We start from the raw sequence: 24,385 nt of genomic DNA, 5'->3' as shown, positions 1-24,385 counted from the left end.
TCATAATACGATATTTAAGTATTGAATGATATTTCAATTCCTCACACCCCCACAATTTGATTTGTAAAAAATTGAAAGATATTGAAGAATCATTCAATGTGCTGTCCCAAAAATTTCTTAGTGTAAGAATTTTAGTAGTGTATTTCTATTAACCTTTGTATATGATTTTATCTACTAGTAGATTGATATTAAATAAATATAATTGACTGTGACGTCATAATCAATACATGGGGAAGTATTGATTTAAATTATTGGGATGAATCATATGGGAAGGGGACGTAAGGGAAAAACTAGAACTGTGTGTCTAAACATTTAATTTATGAAGATTTTTATGGATCTTTCGAAGGGAGTCTTCGGATATATGGATCTGCATCCACTCATCTTTCACTTCCTAGTATTTCATATTTTTCTCTTGGGATATCCATGCCAGTTAGAACACGCCTTCTCATCTCAGATATTCTCTTTAACTCCAGGTTACACTCAGTCAAGGGATCTAGCATCCTAGTTGCTCACTCACTGGATTTCATCTCCTTATATGCAATGCTCATTCATTATGCAGATGTTCATTAGCATTAAAGTTTCTCATAGTTACTTTTTACCTCGCGAATCATCGCCTTTATGCTCAAGAATATATCAATTACTCCATATCTTCTAAGGAATCACCACATACTTCTACAGGAATTTCATAATGCGACATAATAATATGATCAAAGGCCCAATAAGGGGCAAAGAGAGTTTTCATACTCCATTCACAGCCTCAATGAAATTCTTGAGTCCATCTCTCCTTAAGGCAACTCTGCTTTATCTCCAAATCTGTTATGTATTTCATATTTCCTTTCCCCTTGTTCTTATCTTCTTGTATGTTCTTTTATGTATTAAAGTACTGTATTTTAAATAGTATAAATAGTGGTGTATTTTGTAAATAAATTAGAGTATGGTTTTGTATTATAAATAATACACATGATCTTAGAATAAGTGTAGTCTTATTCTTCCACACCATTTCTTCTTTTCATTTGTCTCTCGGTCATCCTGGATCTCTCCACCTATAAATAAGTTTGTGTCTCTCCCTCGTCAAGACACAACAAAATCTAAAATAAATATTTCATTGGTAAGATTCCTTCAGTGTCCTTGGTGCAGATAAAACATGCGGCATGGATTGCTAGTCTATATCATACTTATTGCAACTTCGTTTACATATGATCAAATTCGTGCTGTAGTGCCGATATGAACAAATATACATTCTGAATACTCAAATTCTCACTCCTGATTGCATCAAACTTGTAAGTTTTTCTTAGATGGAAAAAAAGGGGAAGGCTATCTTAAACTCTCTTTCTCTATATATTTGTCTGCAAATCATATTCTGTTCTACTATTATGGCCATAAATAATTCTTGGGATATGTTAAGTGATTAGGTGAAAAGTTACTTATTCACTTCTGTACACTTCAGATAATCCGAATGTCATTGCAATTCTAAAACTTATTGAGTCGGGAATTATCTTCTAAATAACTGAATTGCTTGTCGCCATATTATAATATTACAATAATAAAGATCTTGTATCTTCACACAAATTAATTAATTACAGATAATAAGTAAATGTTTTCCATAAGAGTTTAAATTTATTTAAGAAAATAGTTAAAATTTAACAAAGAAAAAAACAAATATATTTTTTTCAGTATAGAATAGACAAATAATAAATAAGATATAACATTAGATTCCATATTTAGAGATTCTGTTATTTTATTTTTAATCCTTTGATTCATTCGATTGTTTACAAAAGATAGTAATAAATATTGTCAATTCTGCTATGAAAGGTGCAGAATGTTTCAAGATGTGAGACACTTATAAGATTTGTATTGAGTCCGACTTCTCATTACTTTAAGTGCAATCATTATATAATATATATATAATAATTACCCTATCTGGGAGCTATGGCTTCCTTAGACCCAATATTTTCAAACAATAAACTCACCTAGTATATCATTAACGTAAATAGTTAGCATTTAGATTTTTCGTGAAAAAAACAATCTGGGTCTATTTCCATTTATTGTTGATATTACTAATGAGCGTCATCGGAGTTACCGGGCTCATAAATAATGACGTCACATAAAAATGTTTATATTGTCACGAATTTTCAATAACTCCTTTTAATAACCGATTTTAATCTGTATCGATATTCTCACTCAATATCTATAACTAGATGTACTGATATATATTGCGATATCTTATATTGGCTCTACTTAATAGTAATAGTTACAAACTTATCAAACAGATCAGCTGAGAAGTATTCAAACACTAAGGCAGATGCCCTTATGGACAGTTCTCCACTTTATTACTCATATACAATTGTAGACATAATTAATCGAAACACTAATAAAAAGCTTTTAATTATACAGAATGCCGTGATAATATGAAAGTATGGCAATCAGCAATAGTGTTCTAATATTCCATGACCTAGTTAAAAGTATTGAACCAATTTTTTAAATTGGCTACCTTCTTTTTTTACTCAAAAGGCACCTAAAAACCACATCTCACCTCCCTATTGGCATCTTAAAATAATATTTTTAGAAAAATATGATTCATTTATATTTTTTCTTTAGATAGGAAAATTCAGCAACTCCGAACAAAGAATATTGGAAGCTCCCACGGATATATTTAAGATAGTGATGAATTTACTACTTAGGTACAGATTTTGGCACATATAATTTCTTAAGACCCCTGCATAACGATTGCGGCAATTTTTTTTATATTCTACGTTATATACTCTTGTGCAAATGTTAAAAGATTGTTACTCTTGACGTAAAAGATCTAAAGGACTCACATTAAAAATTTAGAAGGTTATTATTCTATTTGGTCCTGTAAAATATCATAAGGGGCCGTCAAGAAAGTCAAAAGAGTTAGAGCTGGCTTTGAAGTCCTTATACATGTCGTCAATCTTGCTTGAAAACATAATTTTTACTCCAAGAAGAAACGGAAAAAGGCCCAAAATCAATTACCTGTTAGCCAAATAAGTAAATCATTCCAAATGCTGTTAATTTCTTATGCATTCCAAAAATATCGTTTTCATATTATTTATCCACAATTTATAAAATTAATTACATATAGGAAGTCTGTTCAAACAGTAAGTTGACTTTTCAAATTTTGCACGCAGCCTATATTTGGTATGCTAGATTTATTTGAATGTTTATGATATTACATTCGAAAAAGAACATACATTTTTTTGTTTAAGGCTACATGATATGTTAAGTTAGTTTGTGAGAGACATAATGGTAAGTAGTATCTTGTTTCTTCGACCATTTTTTTACTATCGAAAAAACATGCATCATAAAATTTGTATGAAACTTTCTGTAAAAAATGAAATTAAGTACTCAAACCACTTTAAGTACTAACTGTGGCATTTGGTGAAACTGTTTTGAGTAAAAAAATCTTAATAAGTTGTACGAACTTTTCCGAGATGGCTAGGAAGATGCTAATGAAGATCCTTCCTCTGGAAGCCCAATTATATTGAAAATGTTGAAGCAGTGAAGAAAATGGGTTTTGAAAATAGACGTATTACTATCAGAGAACTTACTGTGGATATTGACGTGTCTGTTGGCTCATGGAGTAATATTCTATATTACATGGAATCCGTTGCTATTTTTATATTCCCTTTTTTTTTTTTTTTTTAAAGTACTAAAGGCTGATTTATTCATAAGCAGTTGCCTCTCAAAATCTACTATGATCATATTTAGTAATGTTAGTTCTAGTTTTTACTTTATTGTAAAAATTACTCAACCTATCATCTTAGTTAATAAGTAGTAAAATAACCCAAGATATTATTTTCTCTAATGCCGTCGTCTATCATAACAGATTGTAATTATCAAATCCCTCATTTCAATTTAAGGACATTTTTTGAAATTATTTCACACTTGAACATCGTATGTTATGATTAAGGACGTATTTTTCGTAGGCATTTCCAGTGTACCACCAAAAAACCCTCTTTAAAATTAACGCAGTATCTTCTCACTACTTATTTACTTAGATGATACGTTCAGCGATTTTTACAATAAGGAAAAAATAGAACTAACCTTACGAAATATGCTTATAGTAGGTTCTTTGGAAAGGCTACTTAATATGAATGAATCAACCTATAAAGAAGAAAATCAAAGAAATGTGAATCAAACAAAAGAAGAGTATCAACATTTTTTCATTTTTTTTTCCGTTTAGCTTAAATGAAATACATTACAACTTACATAAATTTTCAAAATAATTTATTTAATATCAATATATACATGATTATGATCATGAAGTATAATAATGTTTATGATAATGTTCCACTATTTCTACAACCATAAATTTAATATTTATATAAACTTCACCTTTTGCAATATATTTAATATAATTTATATTTAGATGGCAAAGTTGTTATTCTTTTTTGGACGTATTCACTAGTCGAAAGGTTAATTCCACCATCAATATTGAATGCACTAGAAAGTATCATTAAATATTTAATATAAGGTAAAATTATCACTCCTGACTCACAGAGTTGATTGTATAGTGCAAGGCTTGTGTTTCACTAAAACAAACTATACCCAGGAGTCCTGACGAATATCTTCGTCATTTTAGCGGACTTAACTGTAGCTAAAGTTGTTCAATCATGTAGCTTATGTGGTCGCTATACTCCGATCCTTCCATTTCAGTGACAGACTTCAATAGTTCATTTACTTATGATATGTTTGACAGTTAAGGAATGACAGATTCGTTCTTCAGGAAAGCAAGGATATTGCATATATAAAGGAATCTTTGAATAGTTTATAAACCAAAAATATTGAGCATTCCACTCTGTAAAACTGGCTTACTGTAGAAAAACATGTTAAAAGACAAATCACTTCGAATTTGAAGACCGGAGAGGAGATCTGGTATTACGCCAACAGTGGAAATCGCAAAAAAATATGGCACACTCCTTTTTGAACATATCTTGGATATTCTGAGTCAAGCACAACTTATAAAGATCTTTTTTTTTGTTCCCAAATTGAGAATTATATCCTCCTCGAGAAAGTCATACATCCGTTTATCAATCCTCTTGCATTCTTTCTCAGCTCTGGAAATACAATACAAAATAATATGCTCATGTTTAAATGAAATCATGAGTTTTAGGTAATAAATTGAATGTATAATATGAATATATTTTTTTTAAAGGGGGCTAATGATGTTGATCTCTGAGAAGCTGGTAACTTTGATAAGCATGCCGATGCCTCAGGGAATATTGTTGGCACTGCATCCAGTTTGAGCCTTGGAATTATAAATGATATGTATTTTTTAGCTCTTGTAGAGTTGGATTCCTTCGGCACCTTCTGGAAGCATGACTACTGGAAATGTCTGCAACAGACACAAAAATGCTTCGAGGGAACAAAATCTACTCTTGTTATAACTCAAAGCCCTTTCATTTTCAATTCATCGGCCTTCCAAAATATATGGAGAGGACTTAGGATTAATTTTAAAGTAAGATAGCCAGATTGATAGCCTGAGCAACTTCAGACAAGCATCATTGGACAAATTCATCAAACTTTTAGACTAAATAGATCGCGATCAAAAAGATGAACAGCACTTGAAGACAGAAAAATTGAACTAAATCTCTCCTTTGCCTTTATTCGTACTTCAATGGACTCATATTGACATAAAATCACACAGCATTGAGTTAATTAAAAAATATAGAATAGTTCTATACACTTCACAGCTTAGAAAAGTATACTTTTCAATAATATACGGTCTTGAGTTGATTTTCAATTTTCAGATAGTAGCATTTTTTACCGAATGAAAAGATTTGGTTATTATTTTTTTATGTTAGTCTAAAAAAATAGTAATCCCTTCGAAAGAAAGAAAAAAAGGAGAAATTCCTTTAGTAGGTCATTGTATAAAATATGAGCGGATTCCATGTTGTATGTTATTCCCTGACTCATACTATGAATTTTTTTGAATATTTTGAGGATGAGACGAGTTCCAGAGAAGTTTGTTTGGAAACTGCTTCATTTTGAAAGAAAGAATCGTTGCATGAATATCGCAACTATTGAACGACGTCAATAATGGCCCTGATTAGCTTAAAAGGGTAATTACTGGTGACGAATCGTGTATAAATGATTATGAAAAAAACCAACAAAAAAAAACAAGAAAAACTTGAGACGTATCAAAGGACCTATAGCAAAAAATTGTCCAAGACGCAAAATAATTGAAACCGTTATGCCTCTCACAAACAAACTACATATTTTAGAGCTTTAAACCATTGGTATATGTTCTTTTTTTTATGGACTATCACAGTGTTTCTTAACCTCATTGGAAGTACTGAACCCTGCATGCTTCATCAGTGCATTCACCCAACCCCTTCGTTATTAGAAAAATATAATATGATTTCTTCAGAACATGGTATGTAGTTTATTAGTACAAAAAATGAGCATGCATCAGTTGCAACCAATTACAACTTTGTTCAAAGAACAAAACAGGAATGATATTTCAAATTATAACTCAATGCTGCAAATTAATGTGACTTTTCTTGTTGCCTTTTAGACACAAGTTCAGAAATGAGTGGGGTTCCCTTGGCTAGTGCTACTCTCATATCGTTTTTGCAACAGAGCCTGTTCCTTTTCTTTGCCTTATTGTGACCATCTTCGAAAAGGATTTATCACAAAGATATGTTGTTATAAACGGTATGAGTATCTCCAGGACTTTCTGAGCAACAAAAGGGTGTGGTACGATTTGCTGACACCAAAACGTTGACAGAGTTGTTGTTTTGAAGACTTGCTGTTCAAGCTGACTCTGCTGAAGTTCAGTGATTTCATCGAGATATTCCTCTTTCACACTAAACTTGAAGTCCTGTCTCACCCATACTGGATATGACCCAGTGATGGGGAAGTATCCGTCGACAGACTTTATAAGCTCTTCTAAGTGCATGATAAAGGCTTACTTCTGCTCTCCATGTACATAAATGTCTCCAATTCCACCTCCGTCTTCGATATTACTTACCAAGTCATTCAGCAGGGGAAAGTTTGCGAAATTATCAAACTCTATTCCTAGTTTCGATAAAAGAAGCTATTTTGTAAATGCCTAAAGATTTTCTTCCATATCGATGATATCGACTCCACTGCCCTGTATATGTCAATTGAGATGATTGAGAGTATCGGATATATCTGCCATGTACGGCAAAGTGAGAATGAACTCAGACTTTTCGAAGTTAAGTTGCTTGAAAAATTCTGTACTCTTGCAAAAACAGGGTTTATTCCAAATTCATGGCAAAAACACTATTCAGCACCATCGGATATCCCTGAATAACCACAGAACGTTAGAATGATCTCGAATTCAGGGCCCATTTCATAACACAGCTCTTTGAAGATGCAGTGTTTCATAGCACTATTTGGCACGTATTTCACACATTCAGCAACTACTTTTAATACTTGTGCCACTTTTGGAGTCAAAGTTTTGTTGTCATAACAATGATGTGCAGCGCATCGAATTTCACCAGCACTACAAAACCAGATCGTCGTCCACGCATGTGTGGAGCTCTGTCCGAATAAACTGAAGAAACCATATTCTATGAAAGATTGTTGTCTCCGAAGAAGTAATCCACGAGTTTCTTCACATCAACTGCCTTTTGCTTGTTGTAAAAAGCGTACTAAATAAAACATCAATCTTTATTACATCTTCTATCATATAGAGCACAAACACAACAAGCTGGCTTAGATTGGAAATGTCAGTTGCATTATCGAGTTGGAGGCAACATTTTGCAGGGGCTGAAATTAGATCTGCAACTACTTGAGTAAAGATGTCATTGATCATACGTGTATTATGCTACAAATAGTGTCATGTGAAGGAGGAATTTATGATAAGTTATCTTCAGCAGCTATCCCATCATGATATTTGCTATCTCAGCACAGCAGTTTTTACAAGTGTTTCACCAATGGTGCAGGGTTTGCCCTGCTTTGTGATGAAGTAGGTAACTTTTTAAGAAGCAGTGAGGGTTGGTTTGTTGATAGGTACAAAGGCGATAACAGGGAGTCTAGCCTTTTCATCAAATCTGACACTCTTCACCTTGAACTCAGCAAGTTTTGGGTTCTTATATTTCCCATCTCTATGCAACTTTAGGAAGTATATACTTTTTGGGTGCTTGACTATATTTGCTCAATTTGGCAGTGTAAATCATGCATTGAGGACGCTGACTCCCATCATGTTCCTTTTATACTTGAATCCATATTATGTGTATTCGTCAAACCACTTACATTTTTTGCTTGACATAGTTAGTAAGAAGGGATTGAAAAATTAAAAGAAAATAACAAAAGACGTAGAATCACTACAGCCACGAGTTGACTACTGAGGGCACCAAATATTCTGCAGCACAGATAACAAAGCTTAACAATGTGGCTTGATCACTTGCAGTGTCACAAATATCCCGAATGGCCATTATTTATTTTGTGTAACACATTTTTACTAAGCAACTAAATATTTGTAATCTAACAAGAAAAATAAACTTTTTTGAATCTCACAGTGGGTCCATCCCCTTGTTTTTTCATATTGGTATCCCTCCGCTCCGAGGGATAAACGTTATTGCGGCACACTCGCACTAAAAGCTAGTTGTTCCGATCAACAGTGATGTTAGTAGATGGGTGGTGGGCTTGCCTAACCCCTGATGTTCGATTGAACCAAGGTTAAGAACCACTGTACTTACATACAAAAATAAAATAATATAGACTAATAAATATACGTTGCCTGCGAAATTTGAAAAGTACCCTTACTTTTTGAACACCCCTCGTATATATTAAATAATAATAAAATTCTACATAGCATTTTATTCGATACTGTACTATAATAAAACTTAGAATTATTTTATTCAACGTGTACCTATACCTTTGTATTTGTTTATGAAAGTCAAAAAAATTTCAGAGAAATAATAAGATGGCCATTATATATATACACATAAGATGAAGGATGAACAAGAAATCGTATTCCTGTTCTTTTGGAAACTGAGCATACATAAAAAACTAATTATTACTTCGTTTATTTTTCAAAAAGAATAAATTATGACATAACCATTTTGTATCAATTGAGATTAGTGAATCCATAGCTGACAACAAAAAAAATAATGTATTTTGTGTTAACCAGGTAATGCGTTAGTATAGCATCCAAAATGTCAACCAGATCGTGTTGAAACTGGATGAAATAATGGAGCGGATTCATTAAGTAATATCCCTCAATATCCTTAAAGTACCAGAAAAGTCTAAAAGGGATTGTGAAATCTCATAAAAGTTTCTAAAAAAATGTTTAGTGAAAAATTATTATTTCTTTTTTTTCCACAATACTCCTATATTATGTTTCATTTTATCTGCTGTTCTTGATTTACTTGCTCAATTTTTTTCTTCTTATCGCAAATACTTCTTTCTTTTATTTATTATGTATAAATATGCTATATTTGCATGCATATTAAATAAATATAATTTTATAAAAAATTGTAGAGTAATCAATCGATATAAAATTAAATTTTAAGTCTATACGTTCAGAGTCATTTCTTACAACTAAGACAATTTATAAAAGATTATTCTCATCAGATGCCTGCAATTTAATTAGGAGGGAGAAAAGGTATTTCTGTTTAGGGGATAAAATCTTCACATTTAAAATACAATTAGTGCAGGGAGAATATTAAATTATATATAAATGATAATTTTACTATGAATCTAAAACAAAAAGCTATAAAAAAGAAGGCAGAATAAAATAATTAAATTATTTGTTACAGAGAGATGTTCTAATATAGAACGAACATAGTTTTAAAAAAAGTAAAACAATAGCACAAAATGGTTATACTTATGATAAAGTATGTATTTTTTCTCTACAAAAGTTACATCATTACTTAGAACTTTTTCATCATTTATAGTAATGAGAACAAAAACTACATTTAGAAAAGTATTTTTTATTTAAATGAGAAATTTAAAAAATATACATCTCAAAAAAAAAATTATTCGTTTGTTTTTAAACATACTGGGTTTCCTATTTTTTCATGTTTGGTAGTGCAAAGCCGATAAAGTTATCTTAATTTTGACAACTTTATGTCTCCAAATGACGCCAAACCTCTGCTATAGTTATCCTATTCCGCTTTTTAACCATTCAAATAGTAATTTGAATTATATATATATTTTTAATGGGGCCCTTCATATTTTCAACATTGAAATATACTCAGCTTGATGGAAAGATAGGATTGATATACTCCTAGCCAATGAAGGAGTCCATCCTACTCTCTCATGGCTTAAAAGAGTTTTTCCTGATCCTTGGCTTAGTTGGAAAATTTGGAAAAAAATATTCACAGAACAGTACCTATCCGTGGATCAATCAGTACTGGACCGCCCAAGAATTAATTAGTGATTTTTCGATTTTAATTATTATCTAAGCTTCGGGAAAATAATATAGAGGGACTTACTACTTCATCTACAGTTGCTAGAAAAAGTAGCAAATATTAAGCATAAATCCCAATTTTAAAAGTTGATTAATTTTGCAAGGTACTTGATAATTATTCTTGAGTTGATAGCTTTTAATTGACACGTCAGATTACACGGGCAACAAGCCACAATGCCTATTAAGTTCTCTGTACTCTTCTATTATTTTATGCAGACTCATTATTTTCTTCTTCTCCTTCAAACTGTAGATTGAGTAGAAAGTTGCCCAAAATTATAATCCTAGTTTAAGTCGACTGGTCTTTTATTTTGAAATGTTTTTTTTTTTTAAATAAATTTGTGAATGACCGTATTCTCCTCATTTGTGTGTCAAAATTAGGCCTACCTAGAAAAATGAGTAAGAAACAGGTCCCCGGATGGTACCGTACAGACGCAGAAAAACAAGTTCTGGGCTCTCATGGATTTAGCGTGATGGACAGTTTTTGATATTACAATACCTTCATGTTTTTGGAGTAATGTTCTAATAAAGTTATTATTTCCTAATGTTATAACAGCACTCTATTACGGAGCAATTTAGCAATAAAGTTAGAGTTTCATATGAGAACACAGTGGATTCACGTGCGTTTATTACTATTATTTAATCCCAACCCCCTGCCCCAGCTTGCAGTAAAATTGTCAAGCGCTGATGGGTCCCCCGTTAGAAAAAGTTTGGACACCACTGGTTAAATCATTAATCTTGTTAGACTTATTCATATCAAATTTAATCATGTCGTCTTTCCGTGGATTATAGTACTTCCAGTAAAATAAGTTCTTCGTATTTTTAATTATGCCATCAGAATAAAACTTTCAATCATTTATTAAAGATGCCTAATTGTAATTCTCTGATATAAACGAAAACATTTGATTTCAAATAAAATTGAAGCCGATGTGGGTATAATACATTAGTTGTTAAATAGTTTGATTTACACTACTTTCACTCAATCACATTAAATTAAATATAGATAAAGTATCCTTTATTATATTTTGCTAATACTTTTTATAGGCTCTCTTTGCTTCATGCATCCCTGAAATCATAGATCTTATTGGTACAAGACCAAAGTATGGAGGTACTTATAAAAGCGAACGTGGTCGAAGGTAAGTAACTTACTTATTTGTACACAAATATAAATATAATTTCTGAACGGCCCAATAGATAATTCAGACTATTTATGTATATCATATTCATCAATCATTAACAATTCTCCCTTTTAAAATAAATGGGTTTGTTGATTAAAATTTTTTTGTTGGAAGGAGTAAAGATGCCTAAATATAGGAGAATTTCTAATGTGTTTACAAATTTATCTTTTCGTTACATTTTCCCTACTACAAACAAGAAACATTTTAAATCACGTAACGCCTTCATTTTGAAATGGAAAATTGAAGATGTTTGAAAATTATAATATGAAGAGTTCTTAGAAATAAGTTATCCATTCCCAAATATGTCATGTCTATAGAGATTAAAAACATAAAGTGATAATTTGAAGAATAAGTTGAACTCGTCGACCTTAACATTCTAGTGTAGTTGTAACTAATAAGTGTATGTTAACATGATAGAGAACAATTCAAATATTTTTCTGATCCTCATTGTATTTTACAACTTGATTAAGTTTTCTTAATGGAACTTTGCATTTTTACAGAAGTGTAGGATGATTCCATAGAAAATTTGGAGTGATATATGTATAAATACCTTTATTTTTTATCGTTTTGGAAGACTACCTTTAACCCTTTAAAAAAATTCAATTACTATTTTATCTTGCGTCAGCAATTTATATAATTTAATTCATATGGTCATGTCGTGTACACTGTACATCTTAAATATATGTGGAAACTCACAATAAGGCTTTTAAAAATGAAAAGAACAACAATTTAGAATAAAGGCATATAATTATTTGTATTAGTTTCATTATTCCAATTTTTTGACCAGTTTTGAGAATAAAAATCTTATCGTATTGATACGTTCTATATCAAGCAAAGACATAGCTAGAATTATTCTGTTTTTGATCCTCAATTATACTCTTCATACAATAGGGGCTTACACTTATAACTCACCATCAACTCCTGAGTGTTAGTTTCTCTCATTTATGACAACTCACACGCGTAGTTATAATTTATACTTAGATGTTCTTTCCTCGAGAATGGAAAAATAATGATATAAGCTTTAGAAAATTAAATAAAAAACATTGTTCAGGTTACCAATAACAAAAAAACTTGCATGCAAAAAATGATTAAGCTTTCCAATCCTACTTATAACTAGTAATGGAAATGTTGTGTAGAATGGGGATGTTAAAAAAACAGAAAATCAACATGGTAATTCTGATAATTAGAAGAATATTATGGAGTAGAGAAAGAATACTACAAATGACGTTTGATTAGATCAGCTACAATCAGCTGTGACAAGCGAGGAAGGAGAAAAGAAAATACACAAAGACATTTGCTAGAATTCCTCCGACTTCAATCCCCAATTCTACTTTGAGTACAACTATTACTTACAATTATAACTGCACAACAAATCTTCAAGGTTACGCTCCACCTTTTTTGAGCACACATGAACGTTCAAACAGGTTTTGAATATAATTGAACCTATTTCAGAAAGGATGTTCATTACACAGGAATTAAATAATAATGACAACTACTAATGATAAGATAATTTCTTCTTTACATTACCAATTAAAAAAAAACGGGTTAGCTGAATAATTCACCGGATTTAAATCACTGTTTATTACCGTACCAGATGAGAGTAAAATCCTACCAGTGAAAGTGTCCTAAAAAATTTGGTAATTTTGAGAGGTAGATATCTACTCATAGAGATCACTATAAATTGTGGAGTTTTCTGTAAAGGACTCAAAGGGACTTAAATATCAAATGAGGATTCATAATTTTTTTTAGCTCTCTCATTGGTTTAAAATTGTAGAGTTTTGACCAAACTAAATTTGAAAAATGATATAAATTTTGAGTTAAAAATTAAGATTTAATAAAAATATATGTTATAAAAGTAAATTTTACATTTTATGACTCATTTTGGACGAGTGCACTTTTTTTTCTTTATACCAAATGTATTTTGCCATGCGGGGTTGAAAACTCTTCAGTCTTGAATACATTTTTTAATGCTATGGGGAACTTTAATGTCCACACGTTCGCTAGAGTATTTTAGTTTACTAATACGTTTTAATTTTCCAAATAAGAAGGAATAATTAATCAAATCAATAATATCCTTTACAAGTACAAAATGTATTTCTTTTTAACTTTACCCTCGCCCAAATTTCGACTTATTTCAGATTTCAATTTATAACTGCCCAAAAAATCCTGAGTCTTTCATAAGTACACGTACTTTATACAAAACAATATATATACTCGAGTAAATACTTAGAATTTACAATTCTAACCATAACCCCTTGCGATAAAGCCCATTTTTTAATATGTCGAATCCCCTTCCCGAGGAAGGAGTTGAATTTACACTGGAATGTGAGCTGGTAGTTTTATTTGGATAAATGTCTCCATATGATAGATTTTTTTTACCGATTAACTAAAAATATAGTATGTAGTGGCGTAGCTCAATGAGCAATGCGCTCGGGAAAAATTATTCTCTTGATCTCAATGTGCATAAGTTTAATACTCGGTGGCCCCTAAAAAATAAAGTTTACAATACTACGAATAGCTTTTTAATCCACTCTCTACCTTGACTGTAAAAAGATAAAGGAAAAATTTGAAGAAAAAAAGAAGACATATAGTTTTCTGTCTTTTTCTTGTTAATTATCATTTATATAATATTTATTGTATATATATCTAATTGATAATTTCATCAATGAGAGAATCTGAATTTACAAAATTCTAAACTAAGGTCCTTGAATTATATAAATTAATATGATAATCAAAACCTATTTTATAGATTTTTTTTATTTCATAATACGCAGTATTATCCTGATTTAAATCAAAGACAAGTCAACTAATCCAAAATGTAAGCCATATATATATATTTGAACTTCAAATAATTATGAAGTCAGATAGAGTACCTGTAATACTATAATGTTTACTTATAATTAATCAATGCAAATGATTAATTAAAAGAACATTAAATAAATATATATAGATATTTTTTATTGTAGATCAAAAGGATTTACAAAATGAGTAAATATTCATCTAGTAATTTGTGATAAAATTTATATGTTCAATTGGTCAATGTTAAGTCATACCACTCTTCTAGACACTATAATTCTACTTGAATAAAATAGGAGACGGGATGATTCATTTGTAAATATAATAATTTAAAAGATAAGTATTCTCAGAATATAAGTATTATATATAAGCTATAGTAATAAAATTTAAATATATTTAGAATAACAAACCCTTGTAGCATCACTCATGAAAAACTAAAATACTTCCAAGTTATCTAAGAATTAGGAAAAAAGAAGAGATACGTAATCCTAAACAAGTGGTGCTCGGATATCTACGAGGATATTTAATTATAATGAAATTATTCAAATAAGTATTGACGCTTATTTATCGACACTTTTTTTTAGTATTGCAATTATGGCTTGTGAGTATTAGCAAAATAGTGGTGCACGTTAAAACCACGTCTAAGAAAATGAAATAAAAATATGCAAACTTTCAGATACGACATATCTACTTACAGAGATCAATATAAATTGTAATACTCCCTTGTTGCTGATATGTTATAATTTTTATATAGGGACTTATAATTAATAAGAGGATTCATATGTTTCTTTTCCCAACATACACTTCTTTTTTTTTAAATTTACGTTCACCACAGTTAAAACAATTTTCCCATCTTTATACATTATTAGGGATGTAAAAATTGTCTAAATCTTCGTAAATCTAATAAAAAGTGTATTTTGGCAACTTTGCTGGACAACATATCTGATGACAAGGATAATAGTAAACACTATCGTGCTCTTTGCTTGCTAATACGATTCAATTATAGAAAAAGAGTTATAATGTCTTACAAGTGATCAACTTATACTTTTTTTAAACGTTTGCTCACAAGAATTTCGACAATTTACATATTATACAGGGATATCTATGATGAATAAGGCGGGCATTTCTTAGAGCGCAAGGAGAATACGCTAGAGAGACATATGGTACTTCTGAATTTAGAACAAACTTAACATCAGCTACTTGTTATACTATTTTTTTGGGAGAAAACATTTTTGTTATTATCTTATTATGCATTTAAAAATAATAAAAAAATTAGGCGGGAATTCATCATTCAGAGCTAGATGTTAACAGCTGTACGGTTTATTAAAGAATGAACAAAAATCAAATAAAAACATACGTCAACCTTTCTTCATTTTCTATTTAAAAAAAAAGTTATTTTCTCTATGTTTTTTCTATTCCTAATGTTGAATCAGGAGAGATTCTTTTTACGTGTGTTCGTTTTCTTTGACTAGTACAAGTAAATATTTTCTATGTATTCAGTAATAAGACTAAATTAAAGGACTTAAGGGAAAGAGCGGTCAGACAAAAAATTTACAATATAAGGGAAATAAATAATATCTAAATATACAGCTATTCCATCGACTCATGGTTAATATAAATACAAGGTTAAAACTATAACGCGTGAACGACTGATGTTTGACTTCTACCATGCTCTTAATAATGACGTCATAGTAGATGAGTGGTTGAGTGTTTTGTCAAAGTCGTTTGTTCTTGCCCAGCAGTTGGTACGATACATTAAAGTGAACATTCTAGCAATAATGACGTCATAGACTATGGTTGGTTGTGTGTTTTGTCAAAATATACCTGTCTTACGTAGCAGTCGGTACAATACATCAGATTGAAAATTCTACCAAGACCGATTACATGATGATCTAACCTTGTATTTTTATTAATCTTGGTACCTACGAATATATAGTTATTATACTCCCATGATTCATGATTAAAAATGGTTATTCTGTCTTTTTATGGAACTGATTAGTTCATATAGCAGTATACGATTATTCCACAGAAGATTTGTAGGAATAAATGTATTTTTGAGCATAAAAGCAATGATTCTCGAGGTCAGAAGTTACTATCACAGACTTTGATGGGAAGGGGCATCTACACAATGAACGATCCTTCCATTAAAGAAGATGAGATACACCGAGTGATGCACACCAAGACAAGATCCCTTGAACAGAACATGAAGAGAAGATCAGAAGGATTGTTGCTAGGATATCCAAATGAAAAAATATGAACTCTTTGGGAAAATGGATAGATGCAGATCCAATAAATTCCAATCCAGGCGGAGGGGGAACTTTTTTAAGGCATTTGACTAATAAAATTAATTATATTCAATACTGCACTTGAATACTGCTTGAATGAACAACAATACATTAAATGCCAATCATTCAACAACTTAATAAGTCTTTATAAATTCCTTGGCCTCTAAAAACCTATTCCAAGGGTTGAACTAATTATAAATGACCATCCAAATGAAGATGAGGAGAGACTGGCTTAAACTCATCTAGGAATTCTTTCCGAAGAAAAGGAAAAGGAGGCGAGTTGATGAATTGGTGGATTCTTCTTTGCAAACAAACGTTTCTCAGGAATAAATGCGATAGATTCTAAAATATAAAGTTGTTTGTTCGAATAATTAGTTCACTATCCATGGCAATAATTAGTGAAATCAAAGAGTTTTGTTAGCTTTGTAAAAATGCTAAAGAGGATTGATTATGTCAACCAATGTATTTTCTGCAAATGTACGAACACTTCATTTATATAGTGCTCCATGGATGGATGCAACGAGGAGCGACGTAAAGATTTCTTATATTCAAAATCAAAGGAGATTAATTAAATTCAATATAATGGAGTAATAAGTATTTTTTGTTTTGTTTATTATATTACGAAATTGTATTTAGTTGCCTGCCTTATAATGATCTGGTTTGAGCTATGAGTAAATCACACTGATTCGAAAATTAAAACGTTGAAACTGTTCCAATTTCATCCACACATTCTCCTTGCATGTAATTATTTAACATTTTTACATTCGCCAACGAACTGAAAGGGAGGTTAGATTTTTTTCTACGTTGGTGTGTTAGTCACCAGGATTACGTCAAAAGTTACTGATCAATTTTGATCAAATTTGGTACAAAGATTACATATGATCGACCTTGGAACAAATTGAGGTAAATAACTCAATTTGATTTTAGGCGGGGGTTTCAGGTAATCCAAAATCACATTCTAGTTCTTTTTTCTTTTTCTTTTTTTGCTTGAAGGAGGAAAAATTATAAGAACATAGAATTATTGAAAAAGGATAGGTTTTTTTGAAAAGGAAACAAAACAAAATAAAAGTGGTAATCCTGACTATTTGAATAATGTTTTGGGGGATGTTAGATTACTTGTCATGAAGTTTTATTAAATTAGCTGCAAGCAGCTATGAAATGAAGAAAATAAACACAAACTGTATCAATCAATGCGAAATCGTATGGATTGGATACCCAAAGGCAAAAATATGAGCTTCTAGGAAGGGGAAGCATAGGAAAATGTGGATCCTCTAGTCTAAATACTTTCCAGTTAAGATCCATCCAAATTACCATGAATTACTAATTACATAATACTTAACACGCTGTTAAAATTAATGTTAGAATAATAGCCTAATGAGTTGTTATGTTATAATATTAATAGGTATTATAAAAAGTCAACAGTACTATGGCGAATTATTATTAGAAATCAAAATCAACAGCTAGTATATCACTTAAACAATATTACTATATATTTTTCCAAATGCTCAAAGATGTTCTATTTGGTTGCACCTTATTTTTTTGAAATATTTCCATCTTTGTTTATCTATGAGGATTTGTTGTAGAGTTATAAGTGTAAGTCCTTGTTGGACTCGAAATAGAACTGTGACTTGGCAAAGTTATAATTCAAGTATTTATAACCTTGCTATATACGGAGTGGTATTTTTGTTTATTTCCTTCCTCTTACGGCCGCTTGTAGCTGATCTGATAAAAAGTTATGACAGCTAAGCTGTTCTGCTTCCAAACATTCTTCAAATAGTCACGAATACAACGTTAATTTTCAAATTTTTTTTTTTTAATTACCGGCATGACATATTTTATACATCACAGCTTCAGTTATGAAATGATTATATTGACTTTCTTCTTTTGTATTCATTTTTCTTTAATTTGGGGAGTATTTAATATTATTAATAACCTTCCAACTAATGACACAATGTTATATCTAAAATAAGTTTCTAAAATGTTATATTATTCATTTTTTACTTCAAAATATTTTCTAATAATATTCTCCATCAAAATTTCTTCGATTTAAATGTATTATATTGATAAGTATGTTTATTAAGAAAATAGATGTGTATGTATTGCCATATATTTGAAAATAAATTAATAAAATATAAACATCTTAAACAGTCTAATTCATAACTGTTCAAAAAATATAATTTTGTAGAATTTTTTTATTTCTTATTCAAACTCAATTTTTAAATATTGCAACCATCCTTTAGGACAGTTGCAAGTGCACATGATTACGACAAAAATTGTAGCTTTTGACAAGTTGCAATACAAATGTAATTTGTTATAAAAATTTTGACCGTTATAATCCATCAATATATTCAATCAATAGCAACTAGAAGCATGGTCATATAATTTTTTCTAAGTTGAAGTTAAAACAGCTCTCAGTAAAATAATTAAGACCCAAAAATATATTTATTTTAGTATAAAATCGACAAAAATACTGGTTTTTGTTGATAAAACAAGCAGAAAAGTCTAGATTTATCCAGTGTGAAATAAATTAAATGTATAATAAAAGGATATGTATTGACATAACAATTAATTTAAAAATTTATCTATAAAAATGAAAAAAATAAAATAACTAACCTTGTGTAATAAATAACGCGTGAGATTGAATGAGATGTCTATAAAATAATGGTAATTCTGAGAGACAATATATATTTCAGTGACTTGAATTATATCCTTATATATAATCTTTATACACTACAAATCTAATGCAGTTTATTTAATGATTTGTTCAATTTTTCAACAAAATTGATTATACATCATAAGACACACAAAACTGTAAAATTAGTATACATGAAATACATACTTCATTCCTTCATCATCTATATATATTAAATGGGAATATCTGGGTATGGGGGTGACTGGGATTCAAGGGTAAACCTAAGAATGGATTTTGCTAAAAAAAAAAAGATGTACTTTCTTACGGGTCTAGAGACGGTTCAACAATTTTTTGGTCTTTAAAGCCATCAGGGCCTTAAAATAGCATTTTTTCTAAAAACTAATTTTTTAACTAACAAGCGACTACTTCATATAAAATAAAGACCCTAAAATTCTAAAACTATTCTCGCTGCATGTCAGTATGAATTTTTGCACACTTTTATGAGAGGAGATTATAAGTTTTAGGCAAGATATGAAGTTTAGCCAAGGAAAAAGGAAGAAAGAATAAGGCAAATTTTTTGACCATAACATGACCTCTAAGCGAAAAACAATTAAACGGTCGGTGCTCTTCCTTTTTTCTTATCTAAACTTATAGTCTCCTTTAAAAAAAAAAAAGTGAACAAGGATACATGATAACATGCTGCGATAATAATTCTTTGAATTTTACGATCATTACTCTATGTTTAATATGAAGCAGAAGAATTCACAATTAATTTTATTTTATTTATGACCCAGGTAATGCCGGGCAAACCTACTATAGTAAATATGAAATCTAAATCCAAAGCAAGGCCCGTGTAAATAAATTGTATGTTTCAATCTAGTTACTAAATAATTCCATAAAGAGCACAATATAAGCGAAAATAGATAATTGACTTCTGAAATCATTTGAATTTGCATATTTATAAAACTATTTTAATACAAAGTGTTTATATTTATTGTACTTTTCAGACATATTGTGGTTTGTGGACACATAACATATGAATCTGTCTCCCATTTTTTGAAAGATTTTCTCCATGAAGACCGTGAAGATGTGGATGTTGAAGTTGTTTTTCTTCACAGGTAAAGATATGAATATTTTTTTTATTTTGTTTTAAGTTAAAATATTTGTTGTCTATTTTAACAAAAAAAAAAAAAAAGGATTGTTTTATTTGTATATAATATGTTTTTTATTTATTTGGTAAACAATTTCCATATATTTTCAGCTTGAATTAATATCTAATTATATTAATTTTAATTCAAAGGACATTGTTCAGCTTAAAAATGGAAAACTTTTCCAGAAACGTTGTATCATAGATAATTATAGATTGTTTAAGGGCGCTGTCGTCACATCATTTCATTTCAGCTATTGTTGGGGGCAAAAATCAATCAAATGTATTATTATAAGGATAGAAAGCATGAAGTGATCATACAATACTTTATACTTTTATAATAATACAATAACTTTATGTATGACGTACATATGAGTTACGACGTTTTATAATTTTGAATGAAGAAGTCGTGGAGGAAATTATAATTTATGTTTACTATTATTATCTATTCACTTATTTAATTTTGTATTGCCCAGATTATATCGATCCATAATTGAATTAAATAATTCAAATTAGTATACAAAATGGCTCATAGTTGTGCTACTTCTGACTTTTTTCAGAAATTAGAGTTACATTTTTCAAAATAAGGTAAATAGGTAAAAATAACTAATAAGTATAAAATTCACTATTCTTTTAAAATATTTTATTTAAATTACTAAACCAAAATAGTTTATTTAAATTACTAAACCAAAGTATTTTATTTAAATTACTAAACCAAAATATTTTATTTAAATTACTAAACCAAAATATTTAATCTATCATTTTGACGAAATTTTATAAATCTAGCATTAACCATCTATGCGATATTTAATCCTTTATTTCTATGGACATAATAATAGCATCTTTTTTCATCCAACCAAATCATAAATTTTTGTTCTTGGACTAGATAAAAATATTTTTGTATATTTTAAATTGTAGTTTTATGTAAGTGCTACAACTTCTATTAATTAATTTTTTTTATTTTCTACGTTGTTTTTTTTTAAATACAAAAATAATTAACATTAAGTATATATTAATCAGTTCTTGAATAACCGTATTCATTATTGAAACGGTAATTTTAGGGCTTTTTTGAAACATGAAACTATTCAACTAAAAGGTTTTATCTATCATCTGGCAAAATTACATATGCATGGTATTAACCATCCGTGCGATATTTTAACATTTTAGGTGTTACGGATAACGAATAAGCGATAAGTATTAATATATAAAAAGATTAAATTCATAAGATAACTTCATTGCTTTCATAATATATGTATTAATAAAATCAATTTATAGTTACTACTCGCTATTATAAAAGCAGTTAATTAGTTTCACAAAATAAAATATAACATAAAAATAACAAACATTGTTAACATTATTAAATATATCACAAAAAATATATGTCCAAAATATATTTTAATTTTTGGATTACTTAATTGATTATACTTTTTAGGTTGATAGCCTCAATTAGGTTTGTGACGACCTATTTTATCAGTACACATGTGCATTGTATACAAATGTCTCTATTGCGAATGTTACATGACATGTTACTGATAATATTATCACTTTTGATGTCTTAGGAAGGATGCATACCTTACTGCAGTTCCTTCCATTTTTATTTCTTCTTTAAGCTATTTTCTTAAGAAGGAGTTCATTACATTGAAGATGGGTAAGGACACAATCCCATTTACTTTTCCAAACTATGACGTAATGTCAAATACTGATGGTCTACATAGAGCGTTTTCAAGTGACATCACAATTAATAGACAGTGGCAAGTATAATGGAGGGGTCTTTTATATAAAAAATAGTACATATCCTCTACATCAGGGTACGATTTCTTCATTAGTGACTTCAGTGAAAAAGCTTTATTCGATAAAAGAGAATCCTTGAAACTAATAATAGCTAAAAGAAGGAAGGAAATTGCAGAAAGCTGCGGCATATGGCAAGGTATGAATCCACCTTTACAAATACGAAACATTTTCCTATTCAATAATTTGTACATTTTTTATTCGGCCAGTTGAATTTTCAAATCTTTAAATGGCAAATAAATATTATATATAAGTTAAGTAAACCATATTCAAAATGGACAACTAATAGATAATAAAATGTTGGTGTATTATTTCAAAGTTGTTAGTTATTATGAAATAATAAAAATTAAAGTACACTTAATGCGCTATATCTATTTTTATGTGTATCACAATACACAAAACCTCTAATATATATATATTATTAATAATAAATAGTTTTATTCAGCTTTATCAATGTGATGGAATTAATGTTTTCATATTTCTTCCAAACAGCCACTCTGCTGGTGAAAAGTCCATCCCATCTGGGAGTAACTATCCACTACATATTCAGTCTGAAAACTGTCAATTTCTCAATTTACATTCCTTTAATATTTCTTCACCAGTCATTTAATAGCTTTAAAGGTGTCTTCTGCGTATTTGTTGCTCTGTGGGATATGATAACTCGATGTCTCACAGTTAATATTAATACTTTTCCCAAATTGCTTGAACACCATAGACTTATAATGACGTCTAATGTCTGCCCTAATAATGTTATGTATGCCAAAAAGGTGGGCATGACTCTTTGGAATATTGACAACATCTTCTGAACTTGAAGATTTTCTAAATTGTGTAATTGATGCCATCTACTGTATCTATCAACCTAAGTATGATAGAAATTACTACCCTATTCGAACTTACTATCCTATTCAAGAGAACAAATAATTTTGTCACTGAGTTTGGCTTGGCTTCTAGGTTTTAAGTTTAAGTTTTTTTTTAAAGCTTAGCAGCTTTCGTAGCAAGTCCTAGGGCGAATTCAGTCTGATGGATACGCCCCTCTTCCTCCACCAATAAGTTGACGAATAAGTTTTTTATTCCTTGAGAGAATGACTTTATAACTGCCTTGCTTTCTATGAGTTTCCGAAGCTCGATAATTCCAGATGATTGTTCTTGTATTTTGGGGCCTAACATGCTATGGACTTCACCATGTGATATTCTCTATATATCTATATCAATACTACTAATGTATACGTGAAAAGGCTATGTTATGTTGAATAAGGAGCTGTTATCACGAATTTTCGTCAGCACATGTAAGATTTGATACGAAAGACAAATCTCTGAAAAGTGAACAACAAAATTTGCAATGTTTATGGGGCCCATACTCTTTCGCTTCGTAACGTACAAAAGTACTTTGAGCAATGTATTCTCCCCCCTCAATTCAGCCCTTTACTATGAACAAATCCACCTTTTTAAGCTGTTGATCGAATAGAAATGGTCAGTATTGGTCTATAGGAGACAACAAGACATCATGACAACGCCACCCGCACACATCTTTGATATCGCGCCAGAAGCTCTGGGAGCTGAGATGGGAAATTTTTATGCATCTACCTACAATCTGGACCTGGAACCAACTTACTATCACCTGCTTTTGTGGATGGGAAACACATTTAAGAGTAAAAATTTGGCCTCAATAGTTGGCTGTGAACATTGGTTGTCTGAGTTTTTTTTCTAATAGGGACAAAGATATCTACGAGCTGGGCATTATGAACTTGGATTCTAGTTGGCAACAAGTTATCTAACAGAAGGGGACATACTTATTATACTTATAAGTTATTACTTTTTGTAATGTCAAGAAAGCATCAGTCTTCTTAATGATAAAGTGTAAGCACTATCTAAGTAAGTAGCCAAGGGTTCTATCAAGAAGATAAGACCATTTCTGGGACTTGCCAATTTTTTCAAGCTGCCACATTAAGAACTATGCAATAACGTACAAAACGCTACTTAATAAGATATGTTTCAAAGGCTCCAAAAGGAGCAGACCCAAATTAATCGGCTACTTTAATGGAACAGGAAGCCATCGTATTGGGCTTAGAACAATCCCCCAAACACTTATACGGTCAACCGTTATTTAAATATTTTATTGAGCATATACCAATCCTCAGAGAGCTAACTACCGTGAAA

The 24,385-nt window shown here is 30.3% G+C and overlaps 1 protein-coding gene across 50 annotated transcripts in view; it reads left to right on the top strand.

Moving 5' to 3' along the window:
- The window catches only part of slo (calcium-activated potassium channel slo), a 291,323-nt gene that overhangs the window by 105,042 nt on the left and 161,896 nt on the right, over nt 1–24,385 (top strand). For all 50 annotated transcript variants that reach the window (XM_071892349.1, XM_071892327.1, XM_071892328.1 and 47 more), the window contains 2 exons: nt 11,447–11,538; nt 20,301–20,411. In XM_071892349.1, coding sequence (XP_071748450.1) covers nt 11,447–11,538; nt 20,301–20,411 — 203 coding nt within the window. The remainder of the gene's footprint in view (nt 1–11,446; nt 11,539–20,300; nt 20,412–24,385) is intronic.

Source organism: Lepeophtheirus salmonis, chromosome 12, assembly GCF_016086655.4.
Source record: "Lepeophtheirus salmonis chromosome 12, UVic_Lsal_1.4, whole genome shotgun sequence".
NCBI classification, from domain to species: domain Eukaryota; kingdom Metazoa; phylum Arthropoda; class Copepoda; order Siphonostomatoida; family Caligidae; genus Lepeophtheirus; species Lepeophtheirus salmonis.
Note: the sequence above shows the minus strand (reverse complement) of the source record. Positions and strands in the feature narration are given on the sequence as shown.